General features: G+C 38.6%; 5 protein-coding genes across 5 annotated transcripts in view; 4 read left to right on the forward strand and 1 right to left on the reverse strand.

Moving 5' to 3' along the window:
• Nucleotides 1-182: 182 nt before the first annotated feature.
• Nucleotides 183-1,736, forward strand: LOC145450448 (mitochondrial import inner membrane translocase subunit TIM14-like). The gene has a single exon (XM_080328976.1). It carries the CDS (start codon nt 329-331, stop codon nt 677-679), a length of 351 nt encoding a protein of 116 aa, XP_080185102.1. The 5' UTR covers nt 183-328; the 3' UTR covers nt 680-1,736.
• On the forward strand, nt 1,543-5,670 carry LOC145450416 (40-kDa huntingtin-associated protein-like). Its single transcript, XM_080328942.1, has one exon. It carries the CDS (start codon nt 1,543-1,545, stop codon nt 2,695-2,697), a length of 1,155 nt encoding a protein of 384 aa, XP_080185068.1. The 3' UTR covers nt 2,698-5,670.
• A 17-nt stretch (nt 5,671-5,687) lies between these two features.
• Nucleotides 5,688-8,290, forward strand: LOC145450408 (dnaJ homolog subfamily C member 21-like). Its single transcript, XM_080328935.1, has one exon. It carries the CDS (start codon nt 5,691-5,693, stop codon nt 7,254-7,256), a length of 1,566 nt encoding a protein of 521 aa, XP_080185061.1. The 5' UTR covers nt 5,688-5,690; the 3' UTR covers nt 7,257-8,290.
• A 30-nt stretch (nt 8,291-8,320) lies between these two features.
• Nucleotides 8,321-10,880, forward strand: LOC145450409 (retinoblastoma-binding protein 5 homolog). The gene is made up of 2 exons (XM_080328936.1): nt 8,321-9,125; nt 9,922-10,880. The coding sequence occupies exons 1-2, from the start codon at nt 8,327-8,329 to the stop codon at nt 10,674-10,676; spliced, it is 1,554 nt and encodes a 517-aa protein (XP_080185062.1). The 5' UTR covers nt 8,321-8,326; the 3' UTR covers nt 10,677-10,880.
• Nucleotides 10,881-11,568: 688 nt separating this feature from the next.
• Nucleotides 11,569-27,244, reverse strand: part of LOC145450450 (uncharacterized) — a 34,470-nt gene continuing 18,794 nt past the window's right edge. The window contains exons 15-27 of the mRNA XM_080328978.1: nt 23,386-23,487; nt 22,623-22,683; nt 21,154-21,325; nt 20,733-20,884; nt 18,702-18,849; nt 18,581-18,643; nt 16,823-16,961; nt 16,057-16,205; nt 15,966-15,998; nt 14,430-14,591; nt 13,389-13,422; nt 13,093-13,141; nt 11,569-11,981 (exon numbers count right to left, since the gene is read on the reverse strand). Coding sequence (XP_080185104.1) covers nt 11,712-11,981; nt 13,093-13,141; nt 13,389-13,422; nt 14,430-14,591; nt 15,966-15,998; nt 16,057-16,205; nt 16,823-16,961; nt 18,581-18,643; nt 18,702-18,849; nt 20,733-20,884; nt 21,154-21,325; nt 22,623-22,683; nt 23,386-23,487 — 1,534 coding nt within the window. The 3' untranslated portion in view covers nt 11,569-11,711. The remainder of the gene's footprint in view (nt 11,982-13,092; nt 13,142-13,388; nt 13,423-14,429; nt 14,592-15,965; nt 15,999-16,056; nt 16,206-16,822; nt 16,962-18,580; nt 18,644-18,701; nt 18,850-20,732; nt 20,885-21,153; nt 21,326-22,622; nt 22,684-23,385; nt 23,488-27,244) is intronic.

The raw sequence follows: 27,244 nt of genomic DNA on the forward strand, positions 1-27,244 counted from the left end.
TCATCGTCCATGACAATAAAATATGAAGAACAATATCCGAGTTTTCATGTATATAATGATGGGCATGTTCAATTTAGAACTAGTGCTGCTCCAACAAAATGTCACCAGTTCCAATACCAGCACCATTGCCCGAGCTGATCTACCAGCATTTGTATACCACCTAGCGATCACGATTTCATAAACATAAGCCTGACCTCTTATTTCTACGCGCGGTGCGGAGCGAAAGTGGAGTGAAATTGCCCACTGCGGGTTCTGTATAAAATATAGATAATAAACATTACATAGTATCTATTCCGGTATCGAAAGGGTAGGCAAACCCAACCAAAAGATGACGTCTCTCATCGTGGCCGGTCTGGGTATCACGGCTGCAGCGTTAATAGGAAGAACTGTCATACGATCCGCGGGACCATTATCCCAAAAAATGAACGAAACTTTTCAGCAACTCGGCAAAATGGATTTGGACAGCATGAAGTATTACAGGGGCGGCTTCGAAACGAAAATGACCAAGAGGGAAGCCGCTCTCATTCTCGGCGTGACTCAGGCCAGCAGAAGAAACAAGGTCAGAGAAGCGCACCGGCGTATTATGCTTTTAAATCATCCCGATCGTGGTGGCTCGCCTTATCTCGCCGCAAAAATCAATCAAGCAAAAGATATGTTAGATGACGGACTAAAAAAGTGATGATGTCCAGAAACTTTTCTGAAATTATTTCATCAATTTTCTTGCGTATTTTATTCGTACATAGTGTTTTATCACTATCCATTCTGTGAATTGTGACTGTGGTTTGACTGGTTGTTGTAATGAAGGCGTTGCTTTAGTAGAATATTACATTGGTGATCTAATCCTGGTATCGTTTTGCCTCTTTTCTGCTTTGTTATTTGTTACTACGGCATGGCTGACTGAAACCTGAAATGTTCACATAACGTTAATTCTAGTTGTGATTAAAATTCAGGGAAGATTTGCACTATACAACTGTATTCAGTGTATTGAATAATTTGAACTCTGGTTTCCGTCAACAGAATAGGTTTGGTTGGATTGATGTGTATCTTTTCCTCACTCTAATTCATCATCAAATGATGTTTCATTTGTTGTGATATCACCCATTGAGATTTCAAGGCTTCCTCGGTGGACAATAGCTTCTAAATTATGATTCTCTTTGATAAATCAACTCTTGGTGGTAGAAGAGCGCGTAATTTCAGTACTCGAATCAACCAAATTTCACTATCAATACCGTACTCGATTGAGATTGGAGAACTCAAATCACGGTGTCCAGCTTCACTGACAATTTGAATAATGTATTCATATTTATTCCGGAAGCTTTACGGCTGACACTCATCAGGCACCGAGTTAACGGAGATGCCTGTACTACTGTTCACTCGTTTTTCGAACTTTGTATATACTCTGTCTGTGTGACGTCGTAATTAGTGATACATATTGTTGTTAGACATAGTTATTTGAATGCTCGCATTGTTAATGGCAGTGTCCCCTGATGAGCGTCAGCCGAAAAGCTTCGGGAATAAATATGAATATAATTCGAATGTGTCATGAAGTTCTGTACTCCTAAGCGTCTCTTACTGACAATGCTTGATTATTGGCTTGATTCAGTTATCGACGCTTATAAATCGAAGTTTTCGTGTGTAGTTGATGGCTTTCCTATGATATTAATGTCAGAATACACTATCGCGAGTGTTGACAATGGAGCTATGCTCAAAATCCACTCTTTTTCATTTACAGATAATAGTATAATATACAACATGGCGGAAGACATAGACTTTTTCACTTACCACCGATCCGCGTCTAGCAAATTGAAAAAAAGATTCTTGAAAAAACCAAACATAGCTGAAGCCAGTGAGGAATTCGACGAGTTAAAAAACCATCTGGTTCGAATCGAATGCTTTCCCTACGCCGGTTTCACGGCCATATCAAAAGCAAGGTGCGAACAAGGACTCCTAAATACTCCCGGCGAGATCGATTCGCTGGTTGAAGCTGGAAGATTTTTTCTCAAAGCGGATCAAGAGATCGAAGAAAGACGATGTCCTAATTTTAGCGAAAATTTGGAGAACGCGGTATGGTGTTTTACGTGCGCTATTAGGATATGCAAGGAAAACAACATGAACTCAATGGCGGGTACGTTGTGTTTGGAAATAGCCGAAATCTATTTCAATTCGCAAAAATACTCGTTTGCAATACAGCATTACAAAAATTCGATCGAAAATTTTGCTGATACGCCCTCGCAAGTTTCGAGCGCGATGGATAAACTTTTGTGTTGCCAACTTTTGGAACACGATTACCACGGAGCTTTGGATACTGCCATGAGTTTGGTGGAAGTTATAAAAACGCAAGGAGCGTTTCATATAAACGGTGTGACTCCTTTGGGATTTTATTACGATCTGTACAGGAAAGTTGAGATCACTAGAGTTCTTTTGTTGATGCTTTTACACACCAGTATCGAATTGAAAGTAAAGTATCAACAAGTCCTGCACGACTACCATTGGCCTGACGAAGCCAGCTTGGCGGCCAGCTCTCATTTCTTGGATCAACTTCTCGGCGAGGAACTGTATGTGTATCTGCGATCGTTTGTCCTCGCTTGTAATTGGAAGGACTTGAAAGCCGCCAGAACCGTACAGAATGATATCAGGCATACTTTGACGCAGGAGCAAAACGCTATTATGCAGCGCATTATTCAAGAAATGGTTTAATCGTAGCTTACTTGCTATTACAGGCTTGGTTATATTTTGCTTCGTGCAATATTGTTCCATAGGAGATGGCATGCAATTTCATGTTTACGCTAATTGCAAGTTCCATATGAGTATAATCCTAGATGTTAACGGGATATCTCAGCTAGTAACATCTAACATAAATGTAATATTATAACTGGTATTTTTGTGCTTAGTCATTAGTATGGAATGTCATTATGAAAATCTAGGAATTCAGTTGATGCGGATCACCAAATTTATGTAAATGATATTTTCAAATTTACTCATTATGTGAGTAAGCATCCTTGTAACTTTTGAATTCTAGTTTCCTGGAAGTCTCCTTAGCTGGTACTAGATATATGGCTTCTGTTATACTGTCGGCAAAGGATGCGAAAGCTCTTTATTCGGAAGGGCATCTGAAAGCCGAGTTTGTTACTGGGAGCAGAAGTGAAGTCTTGGAACAATTTTGCTTTTCTGAATGACGCCAGCAATGGCGACTACTGCGGATTCGTTGTGTGTAATCGCTGCGGTGATACATTCAAACATCAAAAACGTTACAGTGGTACATCGCGTTTAGGCAAACATATGAAAGAGAGGTGCAGGATGTCCAAATATGTACCGCCTGGGCAAGGTTTGATTTCTTCTTTCCTACCAAAACCTAATGCCGAGTCCCGATTACTGAAAGCGGCTGCATCGTATATTGTGAAAGATGTAAGACCATTCCGATCTTTAGAGGGGGACGGTTTTCGCGAATTTGCTCGGACATTGTTGGAAATGGGCTCGAAGTATGGCCCGTTGAATGTGGCAGATATCATCCCATCCAAGGATACTGTAAAACAAGAAGTGCTAAGAAACGCTGCCGTAGAAAAGGCAAAAAATGCTAGCAATCTGAAGGACGCATTGAAGGAATATGGAATATTTGGGTTGACCACAGACACGTGGGTTGATATAAAAAACAGACATTACATATCACTTGCTGCTCACTACATCTGCGAGGAAAAGCTACTCTCTGCTGCAATATGTGTAAAACAGCTTCAAGAAAACGATACTGGTGTAGTTGTAATGAATAAAATCCAGGAATCCTGCAAGGAGATGGGACTATCAAACTCTCTGCTTGATCGATGTTATTTTGTAACTAATGACGCTACCAATGTAAGATTGGCTCTGACTTCACGTAAGACGCTGAATTGTGCCTGTCAAATGTTGTCTACTGTATTGAACTACACGATGTCTGTTGATAGACACTGCCCTGTAAATGAGTCTGATGCTGAGATGATAAACAAAATTTCTGATACAATATCACATTGCGAGTCCTTGGCAGCGTATTTCAAGCGTGCTGGTCTCAATAATGAATTGTCAAGTGCCTTGAAACAAAGTGGTAAGACACAGATGGACTCTTTAGTGCATATGCTTCGTTCAATTCATGAGAACAGAAAAGATGTGGAGCAAATTTTGAAAAATGCAAACGAGATGGAGAGATTGGATGGCATTGAATGGGCGTTGGTGACGGTTCTCATTAAATTTCTTGAACCATTTGAAGAAGCTACGAAAAATCTTGAATTAGGCTCGCGTCCGACGCTTCATTTAGTGTATCTATACTTCACAAAAATTGAGAGATCTTTGGCTGCTAACTCTTCGGATGATCCTATTTGGGAATGCATGAAAAGACGCGGACTGTTTTATCTGAGAAAAGAGTTTGTGCTCGCAGACCTTCACCGATTGGGGCTCTTTCTGTATCCAAAGTTCAAAGCTCTCGTCCCGCTCTCCGAACCGGAAAGAATGAGGGTGCACCAGCTTGCCAGAGACTTGCTGACTACGTTGGTGCATAAGGGAGCAAGTTCTTCGGATAAGGAAAATGTACCGATGAAGCAAGAATTTGAAAATGTGGAAGAGGAAATGTTACATTGGATGGCCCACGATGCTGCTCGCGACGAGGATGAGATATCGCGATACATCAAATTCCGATTTTCTGTTACAACATTGAACTCATGACCAACATGCGGCCATGTTTGATATCTCTAAGTTTTGGTCATCGCCGACGGTCAAACTACAATTCCCCTTATTAAGCCGGTCGGCATTAGGTATTTTATCAATACCGGCTTCCAGTACTGGCAGTACGTGTGGCAGTACCGTTGAAAAGAATAGGGCGGCCTTGTCCAGCTCCACTCTCGAATCGGTACTTGTTTTGAACAGCTCATTGAAATGAACTGCATGCTAAGATGGCGTAGTTTCTTTAGATAGTAGCCTACTTGGTTTTTAAGATTTTTCATTTCATGTTTGCCATGTTCAGAGGTGGTCAGTAACGAATTACTTCTACTTTTTGAAGTACTTGAAGTAGATTTTTTCTACCCACACTACTTTTTAAGTAGTTATGATTTTAGACTACTTCTTCTACTTGACAGTTTTGTAGGCACAAATAAGCATAGACTACCTACTTACTTACTTGTAAACCACCACTTCTACTTCTACTTGAATAGAAATTCCGGCGTTACTTCTACTTGAGTAGCGACGGTGACTACTTTGACAACCTCTGGACTCATATGTTTCATTATTCGATACAATTGAGTATATTTATATTGAAATCGGCTGACACTCGTCAGGTCTAATCGTCATGAGCTAATAAAAAATTGAGAAGAACATTGTTCATCAACAATCGTATCACCTAATATAACGTCACAGCCTCACATGCATGAGAATTTGAATAATCTAGGTGTAGGCCCTGCTATATTTAGTTTATGCACATGCTCATAAAATAGGTTGTATTTTAATAAAATTCGACTCCCAAGACACAAGATATTTAACGATCTCTCCCGATAAAGCGAAATATGTGGTCATGGTAATTTTTCTTGACGAGTGTCAGCCGACAATATGCGGGTTTATTTCAGTATGAATCTACTATTCAATCGTGTAATGAAGTTCTGTTGGTCCAAGTGCTTCTTCCAATATTTCTTCCAACCGGTATTATTTCTGTCACAGGTCATTTCTTAAACCCTAGCATGGAATGTCATTATGCAATTCTAGGAGTAGAGCTTAACGCGGATGACGGCACTATCAAGAAAGCTTACAGAAAAGCTGCGTTGAAGTATCACCCCGACAAGAATCCAAACTGTCTTGAGGAAGCTACCGAGAAATTCCGATTAGTTCAAGCGGCGTACGATGTTCTGTCAGACCCACAGGAACGAGCGTGGTACGATCGACACCGCGAAGAAATTTTACACCGTAAAAAATACGAGAATTATAAGGAAAACGCGTTTGATTTGTGGGAGTATTTTAGCCCGTCTGCGTACAAAGGATTTGGAGATGATGCTAACGGGTTCTACGCTGTGTATCGAGATGTTTTTAAGAAAATCGATGTGGAAGACCAACCTTTTAAAGACGAGGGTTCTGCAGGTGATGAGTGGATGCCCTGTTTCGGTAATTCCGAAAGTGATTACGACGACGTGGTGCATGAATTTTACTCAAGTTGGCAATCTTACTGCACTCACTTATCCTACGTATGGGAATCACAGTATGACGTTAAGGAAGCTCCCAATCGCCGTGTAGCTAGGCTCGTTGAAAAGGAAAATAAAAAAGTGAGAGACAAACACAAAAAGAAGAGAAACGAACTGGTGAGAGAACTGGTTTCGTTTGTGCGTAAACGCGACCCGCGCGTGAAAGCTCATAAAGCGGAATTAGAGAGAATCGCAACCGAACAGGCTGTAAAAGCGGAAGAGAGACGCATGTCTGAAATGCGTGCCAAGGCAGAGGAAGCTGCACTTTATGACCAAGAAAATTTTGAGGAGTTAGCAAAACACAACGAAAGAGTTTCTCAATTAGAAAACATGATGCGAGACGAATTTGGTTTTTCGTCGGACGAAGATTCCGACAATTCCGACCAAAATTCAGAAGAGGAGCAAGAATATTCGGATGACATGTTTTGCGTGGCTTGTAATAAAATGTTTAAATCGGTAATGGGAATGCGTAATCATCAGAAATCGAAGAAACACAAGGAAAACATGAACCGTTTAAAGCAAGAAATGCAGGAGGAAGTCTCTGTCGATGATTTAACGGAAGATCCAAACCGTGAAGGCATAGAAGACGAAATTGATGACAGAAAATTGACGAAAAAGCAAAAAAAACAAAAACGTCAGCAGCAAAAACTGTTGAGCAATATGATGGAATCTGAACCTTTAAAAACGAAAGATTTTGAAGAGAAAATTGATCCTGTTCAAGAATCTGATGAAGTTCCAAAACCTGAGACTGAATTTGATGGTGACACTGCTGAAAACGAAAAATCAGTTGCTGACGATATCGGAAATACTTCAGAATGCAATGGTGATAACGACACGTCGCTAATATCTGACGAAAAACCACAAATTAAGAAAAAACGGCAGAAGAAAAAAGGAAAGGCGACGCCTCAAGTGACAACCGACTCGAATTCAGAATCGTTGGGTTGCGGTAAATGTAATCAAGTGTTCCCGTCGCGTAACAAGTTATTTCAGCACCTTAAAAAAACAGGACATTCGTTGCTTATCAATGAGGATAAGTCGAACAAAAGAAAAAATACAAAAAGCTTGAGATGACGGCCTTAAGATGTATAATTATTTTGGCATGTTTGGCGGAAACGTGTGATGATATTTATGATCGATGATTTTGTAGGCGAAAGTGATATAGCAACGCCTTGGTATGGTCTCCATATTTTTGGTTTCAGAAATATCAGTATCGTCCGAAATCGCAAAATACTACTAATTTCTTTTTTTTTACTGGTGAAAAGGGTTAATATCACATTCATAATGAATTATATTCTAAAATAAGTCAATCCTGTCAATATTCGGCCTTTTATGTGCCTTGACATTTTGAAGCATCGAACGATTTGTAGTATTTCTCTCAATTGATACTACAGACTGAAATCTGAATGTAAATTGGTCACTAGAAGTATAAACGATTGATGCATTTGTCTATGCGTGTTAAATGGAATGCAAGTCATCTGATACTGCCACCAAGATGCTAAGTTTGCTAATGACCGTTCCTTTTGAACTTTCGATCATTGTGATATCGACGGACTGCTTACCAGTTGAAGTTCTTTGTGGTGGCTATTAATGCCAAGATAACACAGTTACAGGATGTAGGCCTACTAGAAGGTAAATGGCGGGATGGTGATTTAACCTGGATATTTTTGGCTGTCACTTATCAGGGACAATCGTTAGCGGCTAGTAGAGAATTGAAAAGAGCATTGTATGTGAGAAACAGTTCGATCGTTGATATACAATGTTCGTTTGAATTTTCTACTACGTACTGGCGACTGCCCCATCTTTAGGTTTATTTCAATATCAATATAATATGCAACTGTATTGTATATTGAAGTTGTGCACCTTCAAGAGAAGATGCAACTCTTGTGTTTCATCGCTGCCCAAGTAAACACACTTTCTTACGATGAGTGATTTTTTCCGCATTGATTTCAAAAGATTTTCATGGAATCTGTTCATTTGTGGATTGGATGTCAGTGACTGCAGTGTTAGAAACTACTTGCAATCGTCAATTTTACAACACGGTACACATCCTGCCTCGTCTCAAAGTTGCGCGTGTGCAAAATCACCGATTTTCTCTATTTAAACAGGATTGACTATGGCTTAGACTAAAATAGACCCACGTAATGAATCTCGAATTACTGGAATCATTCGGGCAGAATTACCCAGAAGAAAGCGATGGCACGTTGGACACTGGATCCATGGCGGTCACGTGCAGCTTCAACAGGCACGGAACACTTCTAGCTGTCGGATGTAACGATGGGAGAATCGTAGTGTGGGATTTTCTAACGAGAGGTATCGCCAAAGTGTATAACGCCCACGTTCACCCCGTATGTTCGTTAAACTGGTCACGAAACGGCAGAAAACTACTGTCGGCAGCCACTGATAATTTGGTGTGCATGTGGGATGTGCTCTCCGGGGAATGCCTGCATATGTTCCGATTCCCGGCGCCGATATTGAATGTACAATTTTGCCCTCGTGACGAAAGCATGGCTCTTGTGTGTCCTTTGAAGCATTCTCCCGTATTGTTGACTAGCAATGGTCAGCATAAAGATTTACCGATTTTAGACGACGCTGATAGCGTCATTGCGGCTGCGTTTGATAGGCGTGGATTGCATATATTCATCGGTAACTCAAAAGGCCGTGTTGGTGTCGTGTCTGTGAAGGATTTGAAGATAGTAGCGTCCTTTAAAGTCACGCAAGGCACTGCGAACGTGGCGATCAGGCAGATCGAATTCGCGCGGAAAGGCACTTGCTTTTTAGTGAATACCGCCGATCGGATTATAAGAGTTTACGACAGCGCCGAAGTGTTTATGTGCGGTAAAAACGGGGAGCCGGACGCGATACAGAAACTGCAGGATTTGGTCAACAAAACGCCATGGAAAAAGTGTTGTTTTTCCGGAGACGGGCAGTACATATGTGCAGGTAAGAATGTATCCTCTACTTGTAGTGATGTGTTTCGAGGAAATGCAGATACAGTTGTTGTTTTCGATCATACAACAATATCAGAACAGCTTCTTGGAGGTGCAGAATTTCAATATACAATTGAATAGTATCATCTAAAAATAGTAGGCCTACATTGAACGCTCTCGTATTCGACATTTCGTGCTGGTGAAGTGGTGATGTCATATTTTGTTTAACGATTGTTGATATATGATGTTCTTTTGAATTCTCTACTAGTTGCTGACGATTACCCCTGACGAGTGTCAGCCGAAAATATACAACAAATTTCAGATTAAATCCCGAAGAGACTTTTTATTTTATCGCAATCACATTGGCTTCCTACAATAACATCAGTACTAGTTTGAAAGGGGAGGGGTTTCGACCTACAACATCCACCCCCTGGCTACGCCACGGTTAGTAGTCGTGACTCTGAGATGGCAATGGCTGGCAAGAATGTCACGCAACAGAACACCGGTATCACGCCAAACGACGACACGTTTTCTAAACCAATTTATTTTTAAATGTGCAATTAGAAGTAGAATTACTCCTCGAAATTCCACTACTGGAACTAGAACTACTCAAAAAAAACAACAGTAGGCCTAGTTGCTTGTCCGTAGACTAAATAGATTGATAGTTTGTAGTAGGGTGGTGCCGGACCCTCGACATGCTGACTGTTGATCATTTCATCCATCTGTAAATATAAAATTGCGACTTGACTCTTATCCGAGTCATCACAACCCTGCTTGACTAAAAAAAATAACCCCTCTCTGTCTCTCAGGTTCGGCGAAACAGCATCAGCTCTACATTTGGGAGAAAAACAACGGCAATCTCGTAAAAATACTGCAAGGCACGAGAGGCGAACAGCTTTTAGACGTGGTCTGGCATCCCGTACGGCCCATCCTGTGTTCCATATCCAGCGGGGTGGTGTCGGTTTGGTCGCAGAACCAAGTCGAAAATTGGAGCGCGTTCGCTCCAGATTTTACAGAATTGGACGAAAACGTGGAATATGACGAGAGAGAATCCGAATTTGACGATGATGATGAAGATAAATCGGTAGAAGGGACAAAAGATAACGCACATGAAGAAAGTGATGAATTAATCGATGTCACAACAGTTCAACCAATCACAGTTTTCTTGAGCAGTGACGAGGAAGATTTAGATCAAGATGTACTCGAGTATTTGCCGATATCTCCCGATGTGGAAGACCCTGAAGAAAATTTACTCCTGCCTCAACAAGATCCTACTGACGCAGTCCCGGTGACGCCAAAAGCCGGTAAGGAAAACGCGCCTCAAAAAGTAGTGGACATCGAGTTACGGGACGCGGCAGCTGATGAGGAGCATCCGCTCTTGACCGGGACTTCTAAAACGAAAAGTAGGAAACGCGCGGCCAGCAAGTCTGCGGGTAAATCCAGTAAGGCACAAAGAGATTCTTCGAAAGTGGGGAAGGTGAAGAGCTCGAAATTGGCGAATAAGGACTCGAAATCGGGCGATCAGAACGTTTTGAGCATGGGGACCACGATAGCCGGGTTGTGAGATGCGGAGAGTTTTTTAGTCTCAATTTTCAATCATAAATAGCGTTGACATTTAATATCGACACAATCGGATTCTGATATGATTTTTTATATGTTCTGTGTGTATCCGGCAATGACTATTGATAAAACTATCTAAAAATGTTTCATACTGGTGATGTTGACCGTTTGAATATTTTTTGATAAATACATGAAGTTTCTCAATGAGCTTGTGAATAGCTTGTACTCGGGTCATGGTCTCTATAACTATGGTCTGTACTTGAAGAACAGACTAACCTATGACAGATGTAGACGGGCTGATTTCTGTAGGTATTCGGGATCGATGATGTCACATAGGCGGTGATGCCATATTGTGGCTGAAATGATGAATGAGCTGTGTCCAGGTCAAGTAAATGCCTAATAGGCAGGCATATCATACATGAATCAGACAAGCTTCCTCGTGTTTGATATGTATGATGCCATATCCTGTGATTCGAAAAAGTGGACACTTTTCAAAAGTCACACAAGATGGAGTAGCATTCATTAATACGAGAAATTGCTAATGTTGGTAGGTCATTTTCCTCCAATTTCACTACCGAAAGACCCTAGTATAGTTGATCTTATTTTTAGTCAACCTTGCCGTCGAAATCCAGATTACACGTCTATTACGGCATTTATAGTTGTCTCCGTACGTTCACGTGACCTTCAAAGCTGTAAGAAGGACGAATTGCAAAACATTAGGGAATTAGAATTTTGGAAAAGGAGGGCATATGGTAACCCTCGCTAATTGAAAGCACTTCGTCAAACCTGGACAACAAACTTCTCTATGCTGTCCACTCTTCCTAGCACCACATGATGATGACCGCATGGTTCTTCTTGCAAAGTACATTTTGATCACTCTTAGCACGACCAACACACAAAATACCAAATCTTTATTGAAATCCGGGTGCACAATACAGAAAATGTAAAAATGTAGTAATTCACATGTACGCCCTCATTACCTATCCTTCGTCTGAACCGTATCAACATGGCACGGCAACGTTTCATTTTGAGTCTGATTCTATACGATGTCCGTACGGCCATTAATAACCTGCCCGTCTGAAGTGGCCAAGCTTCTTTCAGAGCTACTATCTTCATCATGTGCACTACGCAAGTTATCCTCGCTCGAAGAATCCTTCTCGTGGTAATCCGAGCTACGGCGGGCTTGTGGTCTCTCCTTTGACGCATACCCTGGAGGAGGAGTGCCGCTGGCAGCATTCGGAGGATGATTCATGATGTTGTCTGCCGATGCAGCACCTCGGATACTTGGCTCTCGCCTTGATCTCCGACCCTAAATTATTAATCATATCTTTAAATACCGTTATGTTCATGCGGGATAAATAAATATTGTGTAGTCCAGTGATTCTCAGCCATTTTAGCTTGTGGACCAGTGAAATCTCAAAAATAAATTTTGCAAAGCAAAGAGCTTTGGCAAATCAAAATCAAGCCAGAATGTGATTATGACAAAAAAAAAACCACTCAAAACAGAGGATTGGAACTTTAATTTTATTGATTTTTGATAGTACATCTATTTGATATGGTTGGTGGTTCTATTGATATCTTATTAAAACCACAATCTAAACTTCTGAAAGAACTGCAAATTCGCTGTTTGCTAGATATTATTCTGTGAAATATTCACATAATTGTATCGTTGAATTTCATCGCATTTTGCTCGTCTTGAATGAGTTGTTGGTTACTATTAAACAGTTGGCTACAACGATTGTCGAAAGAAGACAATGAATCAGTTCAAAATTTAATGTTTTGTTTCTCTAATGGACAAGACTTTAATCTCATACATTTGGCAATTGAGAATAAAATTGAATATATAAAATTTAGCGATCAGCCAGAAAGTTGATGTGAACCAGCGGTTGAGAACAAAACAAGGAAGAAACAAAATTTATAGAGCTGTCACTTATATCAGGACAATATCAATGTGAATCAATACACTATAGCTCATTGGTGGGATGATAAATATATCTTGATAAATATACTTAAGCAGTTTCAGGCTCCGATATTTGGATTTGACATATAAGATCATTTTTCAAAATTTCAAACATCTAGGCATGGATATAAGTAGCCAAGCTACATGATTATGGCCGATCTACATTCATGCACTATAAAATTAGGTCAACGTGTAAACTTCCAATCTATATTAGGACTTCTGGCATTCTATCAAAATTCAAAGCAATGTCTCAAAGTCATGCAATTACATAAAATTACTAACATCAACATGCAGAGATCCCAATCCTTCCCAGAAAAGACGTTTGATCCAAATACTTCAACGTCGGCTGGCGGAAATTGATAATATCATTAATTACAAAGAAGAAATGTCCAGTCTCAAAACTAACATACAGGTACACAATTCAAACCAATCAACTTGCTACTATAACAACTAAACTTACCTCCAATGTCTGTGTAGAAATTGTCCTCAGAAGAGGCTTCTCGGTAGATCTACATGTCAGTTAATCGATGTTATATTTTGTAAGATAAATTGAAGGTATTTCGTATGTTAGCTAGTTTGTTACCTGCATCGTATACAATTATCAGAATGATGCAGAATTTCATATTTTAGGGAGACGAGCCGTGTATTTAAATTCGATAAAGTAGGCCCAAAATTGCTGTGGTGTCATTGCTGATTCATAAACTCAAAATGTAGCGTTGTATGAACATAATTATTTGTGAAATTGTATATCCTCACCTGAATGGTACAGTCTCTTCTTCATCAATGGTATCTAAAAATATGAATAAACTAATAGCTTGCTACACCATTACATGCGCAGTTCATCTCATCCACTACTTTTCAAGTACTTCATTCATAATAATGATCAGACTTATACAAACTACCAATATAGTCAGTTGACGGTGAACGGACTACTGGTTTTTTGAATAGTTCTAGTTGCCATTAAGTGGACCACCACCTCAACAACGCTATCTCGCGAAGAGCTACTCCCATCACCATGAAATTTTCACAGCTGGTGGGCGTTGCTATGCTACAGATGAAATATCGAAAATTGTAGTTCCAGCCCACATAATTTTGAGTTGACAAGAGAAATAGTGCTGTAAAACACCAAACACCATATCTCAAAATCGTCATGTCATTTTTCCATATCTAATACTTATTTCCGGAAGTAATATGATAGGTCAGTCCTACATGCTGCTAAAGTTTGAAGGATTATGTGCAACTCATCTTGGCGAAATTTCATTCTAAAATTTCAAAATTCAATTTTCTTTTCAAAAACTTGCGGTGAAGTTCTGTAACTCAAACCATGATATACCCAGGCTAAACGAAAATTAGCAAAACAGAGACCTGAATGTTAAGCGTATGTCCAGTAAAATTGAAATTTAACAATTTTTACTTATTTTTGGTGAGATAAGGCCATAAAATGTTGATATATTTCAAAGGTGCTAGTCGCTAAAAAAACATTTGTTGACGAATAACTAGAAAACACCTGTCATCGTTTGGCGTGAATCGTGATTCCGTTTTTGTGTGATGTTCTTGCAGCCATTGCCAGCTCAGATTCATCACTACTATAAGTGGCTAGCCAGGGGGTGGGTTTCAGGGTTCAAAAGCCCGCCTATTTCAAACTTGTAATGATCTTCATGTACAAAGTCGATCATATAAAATAACAATTATTATCTTGCTTCATAATTGAGTCTAGTTAGTGGTGTTTTAGTTAGTTAGATGGTCATGATACCTAACACATAAGTCTGGTCATGATACTTGATATATTCGACGTACGTGGTTTTTCCTTTTTTGGAGAGAATACTTGTGTTCCATCTCTGATGGTCCAATACCACACCGCGAATCCAATGAAGAAAACTGCAATCAGCGCTCCGATCACTATTCCTATGATTGCTCCTGTGTCCAAGCCTTCGGTTGTGTCGCCTTCATTCACATCACCTTTAACAGAACATATAGTGGACTTCAGGTACGAATTCATATACAATACCAAAACAACATCAATCCAGGGTTGTAACCAAGTCACAAGGTTTTGAGTGACAAGTCAATTTTACTTTAAATAGTTTTGACTCGAGTCAAGTCGAGTCATTTACAATTGATCACCGAGTCAAGTCCAAGTCAGGAAGCAACTGGTCGAGTCTGAGTCATAGTGTTATGCAGGGTTGTAATGACTCAAGTCATCCGACTAGAGTCACGATTTTCTGGTGACTCGAGTCATTTTCTTGAAAATGAAAAATGACTTGACTTGACTCAGACCAAGTCATATGACTCGAGACTGGGTCTACGAAGACACTCATGTCATTATAATTTCGAAGAATAGTTAAGTTATCGCATTATTATTATTTCGTCTGTCGGTACTGGTACTTGAAAATGCTACCAGAAACTGTTTAAAGTAAGGGAAATCGTATATTATGAATGCGAACCATTCGATATCACTGAGCAGAGTGGCAAAAACTACTCCGTGACTCGGACTTGACTCGGTGGTGAATTGAAAATGACTCAACTTGACTCGAGTCAAAACTATAGAAGTGATATCGACCTGTGACTTGGTTACAACCCTGGTGTTATGACTCGAGTTCAAGTCATGGTGTTCACTGTTCACTGTTCGAGTTTAAGTCAGGTTCAACTTACTTCTGTGAAACTCTTTGGTGATATCAAAAGCCTCGTATTCATAACATGTTCATTTTTCTCACTCTTCGCACGTTTATTTAATATTCATGCAGATAAAAGTCAGTTTCTGGGCATATTTTCCAAGTATCGGTATTCATACACGAGACTCGAATCAAATCATCTAGAATGCCTCGAGTCACGAACAATGACTCGATTACAAGTCGAGCCAACGAAAAATTTAACTCAAGCGGTTATAATCCTGTGTCAATATGTGAAATATACTGCAATTACTAAGATTTTGTTTAAGATTTTTGTTACTACTTTTGCTACTTTTTGTTATATTATCAGTTTTTCTCTTTCCCAATTCTAATAAACTTGTGTGAAAATTATCTGTTTGGTGGTACAAAACAGGTGAACATTGACTACAACTAACCAACCATAGCATAAATGTATTCAATGTTAGCCAAAAAGATCATATATGCGATAGGATATTCATAAAGTGAGCGGACCTACTCATTATGGATTTAAAAATACTGGTCAAATTTTATAACATCTCAGAGCATTTAAAATCCAGCAATCAAGCATAACATAAATGTATTTCAAGTTAACCACGATGATGATATATTCAATATGATATTTATAAATGTACTGGTCAAATTTCATCAATCATTAAATGTCTGAAATGCAATAGTATATTGTACATACCGTCTTTAGAGCTGTCGTTCCATCGGCTATAATCTGTAATTAAATGTAGCGCTTAAAAATCTACAACGATGTATATCCTGTAACAAATTACCTGGAGTGGTGATATGGACAGGTACCTCAAGAACCACACGCCCCAATGGGTTCTCCGCGAGTACATAATAAGACTTGTTTTCTTCCAAATTGTCAATGCGCAATTCTCGTCCAGCTATTCCTGTCTGGTCACCAACCCACCACAAATACCTGTCACCGGTTATTCGTATTCAACTACAAAATATAGCTAGTAATAATAATATTGATCAAAGATAGTTATAGATTAAACATAGCATCTTTGTAGTTATATGCAGACCTGGACAACCAACTAGAAGACTTAAAGAAAAATATTGGTTATTTAGTTTGTGCAACATTTCTATGCTCTAATTTTAATTCTAATATAACTGCTGGTGTTCCTGAAAATGCTACAGCAGAACTGTATATTGCGAAACGAGCCATAAGCGTTTTTACGCATAATTATTGTAATTTTTTGGACATTTTCTCGACAATTTAGGTCCCGAAAAAATCTTGAGTCAGGCTGAAAATATTAGCATCATCAAAAAGTATTCCGAAATGAACTGAAATTGGTGAAATCGGTGAGACATCCATAACAACGCGATGGAATTTAATATTTGGGACAGTAATGAATCTGTCAGTACTATCACTCAAACTAGATCATGCCTCTTTTCTATTGAGCAACTCTGAATGAATTACCATGGAGTCAAATTCGGCTCACAATATATATGGGTGTGGCTGAATTTGAAAAAATGATTTCAAAATCAGTATAAATTATAATTATAAAATGTATGTGTATACAAATCCAATACCTAGGCTCGGGAAATACTCCAGGAGCAGCAGCTTTAAGAGTTACCGAAGTATTGTAGGGTACTTTGAATCCGGGATCGGCAGAAATTTTCACCAAGCCTGCCTTATTATCTTGACCATCTTGATTTTCAATGGAAGAATCTGCGAGGCAATGATCGAATATAATAGTGATGAGAAGTACCACCGGAACGATCAAAAAGTGTTACCAAATAAAACAAAATTCCTGTGCATATGAGATTTGCATAGAAGCATCAATCGGCCCAGAATGGCACAAGAATCGGAAATAGTAATTATCGCAGTGGAATCAAAGTAGCTTATGTCAATTTTTTCAGATCTTGAGATCCATTTCTCAAATTGATACAAAATAAAGTTTATGTTTGCCACATTGTTTCAAAGATAACCAAACCATGACCAAAAAAATAAAACTTCACATAAACGTCTATTTTCTCAAAATGTATAAAATAGACATAAGCTACTGTAAACCAGGGTAACTTTGGACAATTTTCAACAATTCCGATTTGAATCTTGGAAATGCTAGGGTGTAGGGGAGGCAAGTTTTTTTTTTTTCAGGGGTCATGGAGCAAAGATTAGAATTACCTAATCCAAAATCCTAATAGTCATAAACAAGTACCTTATTTTTGTAAATTATCTGTTAAAGTTATCTGTGCATGTGGGGTAACTTTGAACAATGTAGTTTTTTGTATGCCTTTACACTCTATTGTTTATGAACCCTTCTGAATGAGGCTTATTTGGTAAGAGTTGATGAGGGCAGTGGCTAAAACTGAAGCATGATTTTTACCTATAAAAAAATTAGGTAGTTTATGAAGGCTAATGCCCCCTTCTTCATCCCTTATCTCAATTTTCCTCATGCCTTGACCAATTGGGACTAGTAAATAACATATGGTGATAAGGGGTGTCCCACTGGCAGTGTCAACAATCGACAGCAAACATTAAGCATGTTACCGTGATTTATTGCCGATTTCAAATGTGTTACTGTTCTTTAAAAGATACATTTTGCCTTTCCTATGTCCTCTGATGGATATATTTGTCGTAATTTACGATATCCCATATTCAGCAGGCGCATCTTTAGCAGTATGTGATAAGTTTTTGAAGTAGCTGACACCCGATTACAATCTCTCAGGTCATTGCCTACCCCTTTTTTTAGTATTTTGGCAAACTCTTAATTTATTAACCTTCTCATTCCATTTTAAAAAGCCATCAGGCCGGTCATAAGGAATATAGTTCACGATACCCTTTGACACAGATGAAGCAGCCACTTTCCAGAGCTCTAAATATCAGATTTTACACTGTCCAAGGTTACCCCGTTCTGATAAAATTTGACAGGGTAACTTTGGACATCACATTTTCTTGTATAGATGTAAGGGTGAACCCACTAAGATTTTTGCCATGGATTAAGACTACTTAAAGGTATCTGCTGCTAAGTTTTGAAACTTTGTAGCACATGCTATCTATGTTTGGTTGTAAGAAGTTTAATGGCCGTCAATTTTGATGAAATTGACCCCTGCCATTAATTTATCAATGTTGGGTCAAGTTTATCTGGTAGTGAAATGGATGCACCTTTTATTGAGACTACTTGTGGAACTGTTGCCTCATGAAAAAATTGGACATCCAGCGGCAACCCTTTTTCGTCAATAACCATTTAAATCTTTTACTGCTTAGTGTCCAAAGTTACCCTTAAGTCCAAAGTTACCTTTGATTCGACAGCGACAAATTTTATTGTAGTCAGTTGTTATACTCACATAAGACTGGTTCAGCAAATCTTTGTATTGTGACTTTGAGCGCGTTCTGTATAGCGGGAGAAACTGAAACAATGCCGTCTTTATTGATTTTGCAAGTTGATATAATCCGTAAATCACCAACCGAACGTTATATTCTTATAAATTGTTGTGTTTGTGTTGTGATGCCTGACGACGCACGATATTTTGGCGATCATTTCATTTTCTTCCAACTGGTAGAAGATTTGTTCGGCCGTGTCATATAACTCTCCTGCAGGCTCTATCTCCCTTGTCTGTTTGTATTGAAATAATGCCATGAATTAAACATAATCACATGATCCAAAATTTTGCTTATCAGGCATTCAGTAGGGGAGAGGAGGCCAAGATGAGACACTTTTCTGATAATTCAACGCCACTCGAAGAGTAATGCCTTCTGAGGATTAATTTTGGTACCAATGGAAAGCATGTGATCTGTACTATTTATGACTACGGCTTGAGTTATATGGAACAACATACTGATGAATTACTAGGCCCTCCAAAATCCTTGCTGAAATGTCTCAACTTACCCCCAGGTGAGGGTAAGATGAGACACGCCGTGTTCAAGATGAGACACCAAGCAATTCCTGCTCATTACACCACCAATTCATCCCAAATGATGAATCAACATCTAACAACATCGTGAATACGGTAAAATATAATAATCATGAAATAATTTGCTTTTACAAAGGATTTGTACATCATATACAAATTTAAATGACATCGAAAACCAATTATCCATGAGATCCACCAACAATAAGAGTATCGTTATTATTTTGTCTTGTAATGTCACATCTGGTAAACTACTTGATAAATAATACATTTTGTGTGCCTCCAACAGTAAATTTTGAATCTTGTGAGGCCTTCAATAGAAAAGCCCACTGATACCCATGTCTCAACTTACCCCCATGGTTTTGTCTCATCTTACCCCCACACCTCAAATATTGTATAAACTTGAATAAATAAATTTTTGTCTATTACTTTTCAGAGGCAGGTGCATGATTACACTGCTAATATTGTACTCAACCATTTTATAATATGAAGTACTGTGATAGGTATGCCCTTACAAACATGAATTCACATAACCGACATAGACCATGAAAATATAGTTTTCGCATTTTTGTCCCCAACCTCAAATCTGTTTGCCTTGTTAATATGATAGAACTATAGAATGACATTATGGGAACAGCATAGTTGAAGGAATCTGTCTATCAGAAATTTTTTCTATGAAAAAATTACATGTCTCATCTTGCCCCGTGTCTCATCTTGACCTCCTCTCCCCCTACATGTAGTATAGATTAGTTGACTTGATTAGGCTACTTGACAAAATTTCAAGCGCAATAATTGGGTAATTTGCAGGGCATTTTCTCAAAATTAGTGAATGACTCGACTTGGACTCGAGTCATTGCGCATGACTCGAACCAAGTCATATGTCTCGAGACTCAGACGGCCAAGACCGACATTTCATTGTAATATCGAAGAATAAAAAAGTAATCACACCATTGGGATTTCGTCTATCGGTACTATTGGTCTATTGGTATTGATACTTGAAAATGCGACCAGAAAGTGCTAAAAATGAGGAAAATTAGTATATTATGAATGCGAACCATTCGATATCACCAAACAGAGTTATAAAAAGTGGGTTTAACAACACTTTAACTGGAAACTGAGCAGTCAACACAATGACTTGGACTCAGACTTGAGTCATAATACCATGACTCGGACAGGTCCCTCTGCTCGCTGACTTGAACTCGACTCGGCTCGGTGGTGAATTGAAAAGGACTCGACTTGACACGGGTCTAAACTATAGAAGAGAGATTGACGTGTGACTCGGACTACTAGTTGCTGACGATTACCCCTGACGAGTGCCAGCAGAATATACTTGAGTTTATTTCAACATTAATATATTGTTCAATTGTATATTGAAGTTCTGCACCTCCAAAAGTCTCTGGATAATTTGAATAGAAAAAATGCAATTTAACTGTCACCGTGGTAGAGGGAGCCAATCTGACTCCTCCAAAAACAGAGTGATTCGGTACTGAGCACCTCTATGGAATACTAGATTACAGTTGTTCACTCAATACCACACGCCTGCTGAAAATAGCAATAAATCAATTTTGACGATGTTTAGTATTGGCACCTTGGATAAATCAGGTATTTCAGTCTCCACTCCGTCAGGTGATGTTTTAGTCCATAGGATATCAGCCGGCGGCTTTGCTCCTTCGGATTTACATCTCAAAGACAAATTTCTACCGCTCGTGAGGTGCGTTATTTCCACTTTTTCCGGGGGAACTGAAAACAAGATTGATTGCTCTTCATGCCACACTTGGACAAATAGAAAATTTTAATATATGAGAATTAGAATTATAGCTTAACAGTTTTTTCGAAACTAGATGAGAATTAGAATTACTGTGTTCGAAAACACTTGAGAATTGAATTCAATTCCGAATTAAAATGAAATACGTCAACATTCAAGGTCAGTTCATATTAAATAAAAGTTCATTCGCATGAGAATGAAAAATGTCTGCACACCAAGATTGCCAGTCACAGCGGTATCTTACCGTTCACTTTCAGCATCATTCTTGCTTCTTTCGAGATTGGCACTGATGGCTCGGTAGAATTTCCTGTGTTGTCCCAGACCACGATACGGCATTTGTACTCTCCCTCGTCGCTCAATTGAGTATCATCTATTTCGAGGGATGTGTTGTCACGGCTAGACCGCCTCGCTCTTTCCTATCAACAGGTAATTTGTGATATTTTATCATCAAGTTTGTTTTCACAGATATTTCAGCTTACAGAGTTTTGATGAATATCACGATTGCGCAAATAAAAGCCTGCGCAGCTTCAAAAACACTTGAAGTTTTGATAGGAAGTGTTATGATAAGGGTTCTACCCAAGTCACCCTTACTTTTATAGTTCAGACTCGAGTCAAGTCGACTCATTTTCAACTCACCACCGGGTCCAAGTCAGAGAGGAAATGGTCAAGTCCTAGTCATAGTGTTTAGACTCGAGTCAGAGTCCAAGTCATGGTGCTCATTGTTCATTGCTGAGTTCAAGTCTGGTTCAATTAATTTTTTGGGAACTCTTTGTCGATAGGGAAGGTCTCGCATTCATAATATACTCATTCTTTTCACTCTTAACATGTATATCAAAACAGATAAAAGACAGGTTTTGGGCTTATTTTTCAATTATCCTGATTCACGAGACATAAATCAAGTCATATAAAATATCCGAAGTCATACGACTGAGTCAAGTCACACACAGCGACTCGACTACAAGTCGAGTCAATATAGGAAGTGACTCAAGTTAAGTCAACTAAAAATTGCCAGTCAAGTCGAGTCATTATAACCCTGGATATATAATACGAGTTGACCGTAATTAAATAGGAAAACTGAGGGGTTAAATTTATTCGATTATAAATAATCCTTACATTTGCTCAATGACAAAACTATTAATATGGCATTCATTTGGTAGTTCAAAAGTGCAGATTTTCCCCTAATTGGTTTCCCAAAATATATATTGTATAATGTATATGTGTCTTTTGGGCAAAGCCAGTGAAGTGTGACTCCTTGAAATAATCTTAAATCCCCAAGTTTCAAGTGTTTGAAATGAAAAATGGTGTTCTTAATTCTTTTCTCTTCAATTTCCCGATTCGTGAATAAAATAAATGTGACAGCAGTGGTTACCCGTATCAGTTTAATAATATTTTCATCATTTCAAAAGACCACAAAACTGCGATACAATGAAAAGACAGGAAGGTGTCAAAACGACTTGGAGTATTCTTTTTCAGATCGTGGATATAACTTTTTTTGGGGAGGGACTTTGAACTTGTGGAATGTGCCAGTTAACGTTCTTGCTTTACAATGTTCACATCCATGTTAAAATATGGAATATTGTTACTTTTTAATCAATTTCTAGTAACCTTACAGACCCCTTGGAACCTCATTACAGATCCCCACGGGGTCCGTGGACCACCAGTAGCGAGACCAACTGCTTTACAGTGTAAATATTTGAAGAATATTGTACCTACCACCACAGCTGCATCAACTGATGCTGGGTCGTAATAGTAGACTGTCTTGTCCGCCTTGAACCTAAGAATATGACTGCATGTCAGTCAGGTTACAGATGAACATTGCGCACTGAGCAGTTGTGTATACAAGTCAAACGTCTCATATTAATAAAGATATTCCGCTCTCACTTGTAATCGGAAATGGCCAAGTAGCCTTAACCTCCGCAGGTGAGTTATCTGTACTCCGATACTACACAAAAATAAGAAGTGGAGTTGGAACTTAAACAGGGTTAGTCAAGCATATTCCAAGCGAAGTAGATAATGGAAGATTTGTGACTTTGAAAGAGGTGTTAAATGACTTAATGAGTATGCTATATGTGACGGTTGCATGAGATTTGATCATGGAATACAATGAAAAACGACAGTTGGGCATGTTACAATCGAGCGTGATACTTGATGACCCAAAACTAATTCAAGCCTTTACCCACCTACTACAGTGTCACATATTATTGTTTCACTTGATCACAACGTCCGTGCACCATACATAGCATGAATGAGCATGAATTATTTTACTCATATATAGGAACCAAGTCCATCCGCAAACAACAATATTGTACTGGTCAAAATACGTCTAATTGCTTCAACTATAGAATATGAGGGACATTGAAGGTTGGGACGTTCTCAACTCCTGCACTTTCTAATGACGAGGGAATAGCAGACGCGTCGTTGCATGCTAATTTGGGCTATAGGTGTGTTATAATATTTATTTACAGAATATTCCTACCACCAAAGTTCCTTTATAGGCTGCACCGGTATCATCCCGCATCGAAGGAAAGCGCTTTGGTGTACAGTAGCGTACGAAACATCGTCGTACTTCAAGTCGACACTGTCGGAAAGCCTCAACACTGTCACGAACATAATAATTTAACACTATACCAGGCTTGCAGGGGGCCATTTAGCTATCTCTTTTACCTCCCAGAATTACTTGCAAAATAAATGCTTTCTTCATGATTGCGCTGATACTTCCTGTGGGATCTTGCCGTGACTTAGTGTGAAATTAGCGACGGAAACTTTCGAAATTATTTAGTTAATATTTAACTAAATGTGTGTCTACTGTCTACTATGAGTGTGGGCGTTGGCGCGTTTACTCTCCCGGTAGAGCAAACTAAGTTACCGACGATATGATTCAGCACCTGCCTGGCCAAGACAAACGCTAATCAAATTACACCCACATTTGTCTGAGATAATTATTGCAAATATCGTTCCGTCCACAACAAAAAATAAACACTCCAGTACTCTCGTTATGTTGTATTCATTCAATAATTACAAGACAAAAATATATATTCATACTATAATGAAATACAGTGTCCAGTGCACAAACACGCTAGTACTGTACTAATGTTGTATTCAATCAACAACTACATGGCAAAAATATACATTCAGGCTATAAAGAAATACAGTGTAATATCTTCGATATTGATACATCTCCGAATACAGATATAGGATTTGGTGATGTCTTCATAATCCAAAAATTCCAGGCAGTACCATCAACACAGAGCTGCGAATAAACATTGTATCGCATTAGTAACCGTGCATAATTAATTAAAAACTCGAATAACTTTATTTCTACAGGCTGGAATCGTGTCAAATTTGTTTTGAATGGTTTTTTTAGACAACTTAACAATTTAACGGGTTACTTGACAAAAATTGAAATTTGTCCAACTTTAATAGCTTCACTTCTATTAATTGGAATTGAGCCAAATTTGGTGTGCAACGTTTTTTTCAGCCAACTTAACAATTTTAACTAATAGCTGCAAATACAGGAAAATATATTTGAAATACGTGTGGGTGTATTAAGATTAAGCATGTGCAATCATGCATTTTCAAGTTGACGTGGCACTACCTGCATTTCATAGTGAATTGCTACTCATAGTGAATTGTTACAACAATCTCTTCCATCAGTCTTGATGTAACGACACGGGCCATTATCATACATAATTGGGGCATATTTACTCATTGACACGAAGGGAAAATTTCAGCGGAACTAAAATACCAACTCCCGTGTTTACTAAATAATCTAACAGTAACATGCATTAGATTGCATTGTGAAGCATCCTTTGACCGATACTAGATACTTACGTAAATTGCACCGTATTCCCACAAAGTCACCGGTACACTCGCAAATTGGTCCTTGGTCCGACTCCTTTTGGACGCCATTTACACAATCTGTTAAAGCGAATCATGAATGTAACAATGTACGCGGTGCATTACAATTCTAGAAAATTGAAAAAAAAAAGAGAATTGCAACACACTAGAAGCCTAGAAGTACTTTTTTCAAGTATTCAAGTAATTTCTAAATGTAGTCAGCAAGGAAGTATTCTAATTTGTTCAGAGTACTCAAATAGGTTTAGCCTGCATGCATAACATACTCAAGAGGTCGTGATTTCAGTCTACTTCCAATTCTACTTCACAGTTTTTAGTTTTTTAGGTAAAAGCAGGCCTGGAATACTTATTACTTACTTGGAAATCCTTATTTCTACATGTAGTTGACCACCTCAGGCAGGTTCTCTCTGCTTGCCTGAACTACTTTCATTTCTATCTCATCCACTGCCAAGTAAGACTACCAACATTCACACAAGTGTAGAATTCTCAAAGTTTGGAGAGATTTTGTAAAGTAGAGTGTGTTGAAATAAGGCATCGCCACTTTTACGCGTGAAGCTACCATAACACCCGAGCGAGAAAGCGCCTTTCACTATAATATAACATTCTTTTGTAATTTCACCTATTTGAAGAGTTTCTTGGAGAAACAGAACTTCAATATAAAATTGTTAGTATATTCATATTGAAATGAACCGATTTTGTGTAGTCGAAAGAGGCTGTTCACACTTTCATTCGGGTGTCTTGGAGTCGGCTTTTATCAAAATACACCAACCAAGTCTGTGTCCACAGAAGGAGTTCATGTACCATTTAAAAACAGTATATTGAGCTTAAGCACTCTCTTCGCCCCGTTTGTCCGAAATTCATGCCGGTGACGTCATATTTTGTGAGTGATTGTTGTTATACAATGTTCTTTCCAATTTTCTACTAGTTGCTGACCCCGAAAGAATGTCATCGGATTCATTTCAATATGAATATAATATTCAATTGTTGAATTGCACCTATTTGTTACACCATCAATGATTCTGTGTAAGACGCCAAAATGAGGCTTGCTACCTCTGATCGACTATATACTATCATATGATATCCAGCAATAATAAATTGATTTCCTGTCATATTTTATTACCTCAGGGCCTCATATCTTGGTCATTACAAACTATTTAGCTATTGCAATGCTACCTGTAATTATTCTATGATTAGTCTTGAGTCCCTTGCAATCTTGCGAAACATGTGAGTAGAGCTCAACACACACTGACGGAGAGTTTGAATTATTGCATGTTATTGAATGGGAATGTGTCAAGTTTTTTAAAATTGCAAGATGCATCTTGCGACTAATATTGAATCGCTAATGATGTCTCAAACAAGTGCAATGATCAGAATTATATTCTATGAATGTGATACTTCAGTTACATAGCCCGGTTTATACCACAGTTGAACTCATAACAGTCATGCAAATCTAACGACAAGCGCTACTTTCTATTTGGCAAAAGTTGAGATGTAAAAAGGAATTAGTTGGGCTTCAAAACTGTTGAGGAAGAAGTGCATGTGTTTGAATGACTACTTGAATAAATAATGCATGTGTATGGTTGTAATGACCAGAGGTGGTCAAAGTAGTCAAGAAAGCTACTCAAGTAGAAGTAGCGACGAAAAAATCTACTCAAGTACAAGTAGAAGTACTTCTTCCATAACTCACCTAAAACTACTTGAAGTAGAAGTAGAATTGACCGACTTTGAAAATACTCAAGTAAGTAAGTAGTTTTGAAAACAGTCCTAATTCGTTCGCATGGACTGTCAATAGCTGCAAATTGAGCGTGGAAGGTGCAGAGAGCTTGATTCGTATTGATGCAATGATGCATCCCAGGAGGTATCAATTTTCGACAGAATAAGCATTCTTTCGCATTGTGGGATGTTAATTATAATATTGATATGAAAATGCTCTTTTGAATTCTCTACTAGTTGCTGACGAGCGTCAGCCGAAAATATTCGGGTTCATTTCAATATGAAGATACTATTCAACTGATACCTCCGTGAAAACATATTTGTCACTCCATAACTACTGTGCGCTAAGCGCAACAAAATTTCTGGGCTTTACTTGACTTTTATGAATATTAAATGTTGGTAGTCCGTGAAAACAGCCCCGAAATTCCTCTAGCTATCATTCGTATTGGGGATTGAACTACTACTTGACAAACTGAAAATAGCGAAACAAAGTAAGTAGATCACAAAATATTACAAAGTAAAAGTAGAGAAAATCAGATCTACTTGAGCAAGTACCAGAAGTAGAGGAAAACTACTTGAGTACTTCCAAAAAGTAGAAGTACTTCGTTACTGATCACCTGTGGTAATGACTCGAGTCATGGTCTCATGGAGCGAGAATTAACATTGTAGCCTCAATATATTCATAGTCTGTTTTACGCAAACGTTAAGCGCCTAAATATAAGTTCGTACAGTTACCTAAATCGATCGAGTTGCAAGCGTCCAAAATG

This window comes from Botryllus schlosseri, chromosome 11 (genome assembly GCF_051294905.1).
Source record: "Botryllus schlosseri isolate E-star chromosome 11, Bs_hap1, whole genome shotgun sequence".
Taxonomy (NCBI): Eukaryota; Metazoa; Chordata; class Ascidiacea; order Stolidobranchia; family Styelidae; genus Botryllus; species Botryllus schlosseri.

Coding starts and splice junctions, on each gene's coding strand:
- LOC145450448 (XM_080328976.1), top strand. CDS start 329: ATGACGTCTCTCATCGTGGCCGGTCTGGGTATCACGGCTGCAGCGTTA.
- LOC145450416 (XM_080328942.1), top strand. CDS start 1,543: ATGAAGTTCTGTACTCCTAAGCGTCTCTTACTGACAATGCTTGATTAT.
- LOC145450408 (XM_080328935.1), top strand. CDS start 5,691: ATGGAATGTCATTATGCAATTCTAGGAGTAGAGCTTAACGCGGATGAC.
- LOC145450409 (XM_080328936.1), top strand. CDS start 8,327: ATGAATCTCGAATTACTGGAATCATTCGGGCAGAATTACCCAGAAGAA. Junction 9,126..9,921: donor CGGGCAGTACATATGTGCAG/GTAAGAATGTAT, acceptor TCTGTCTCTCAG/GTTCGGCGAAACAGCATCAG.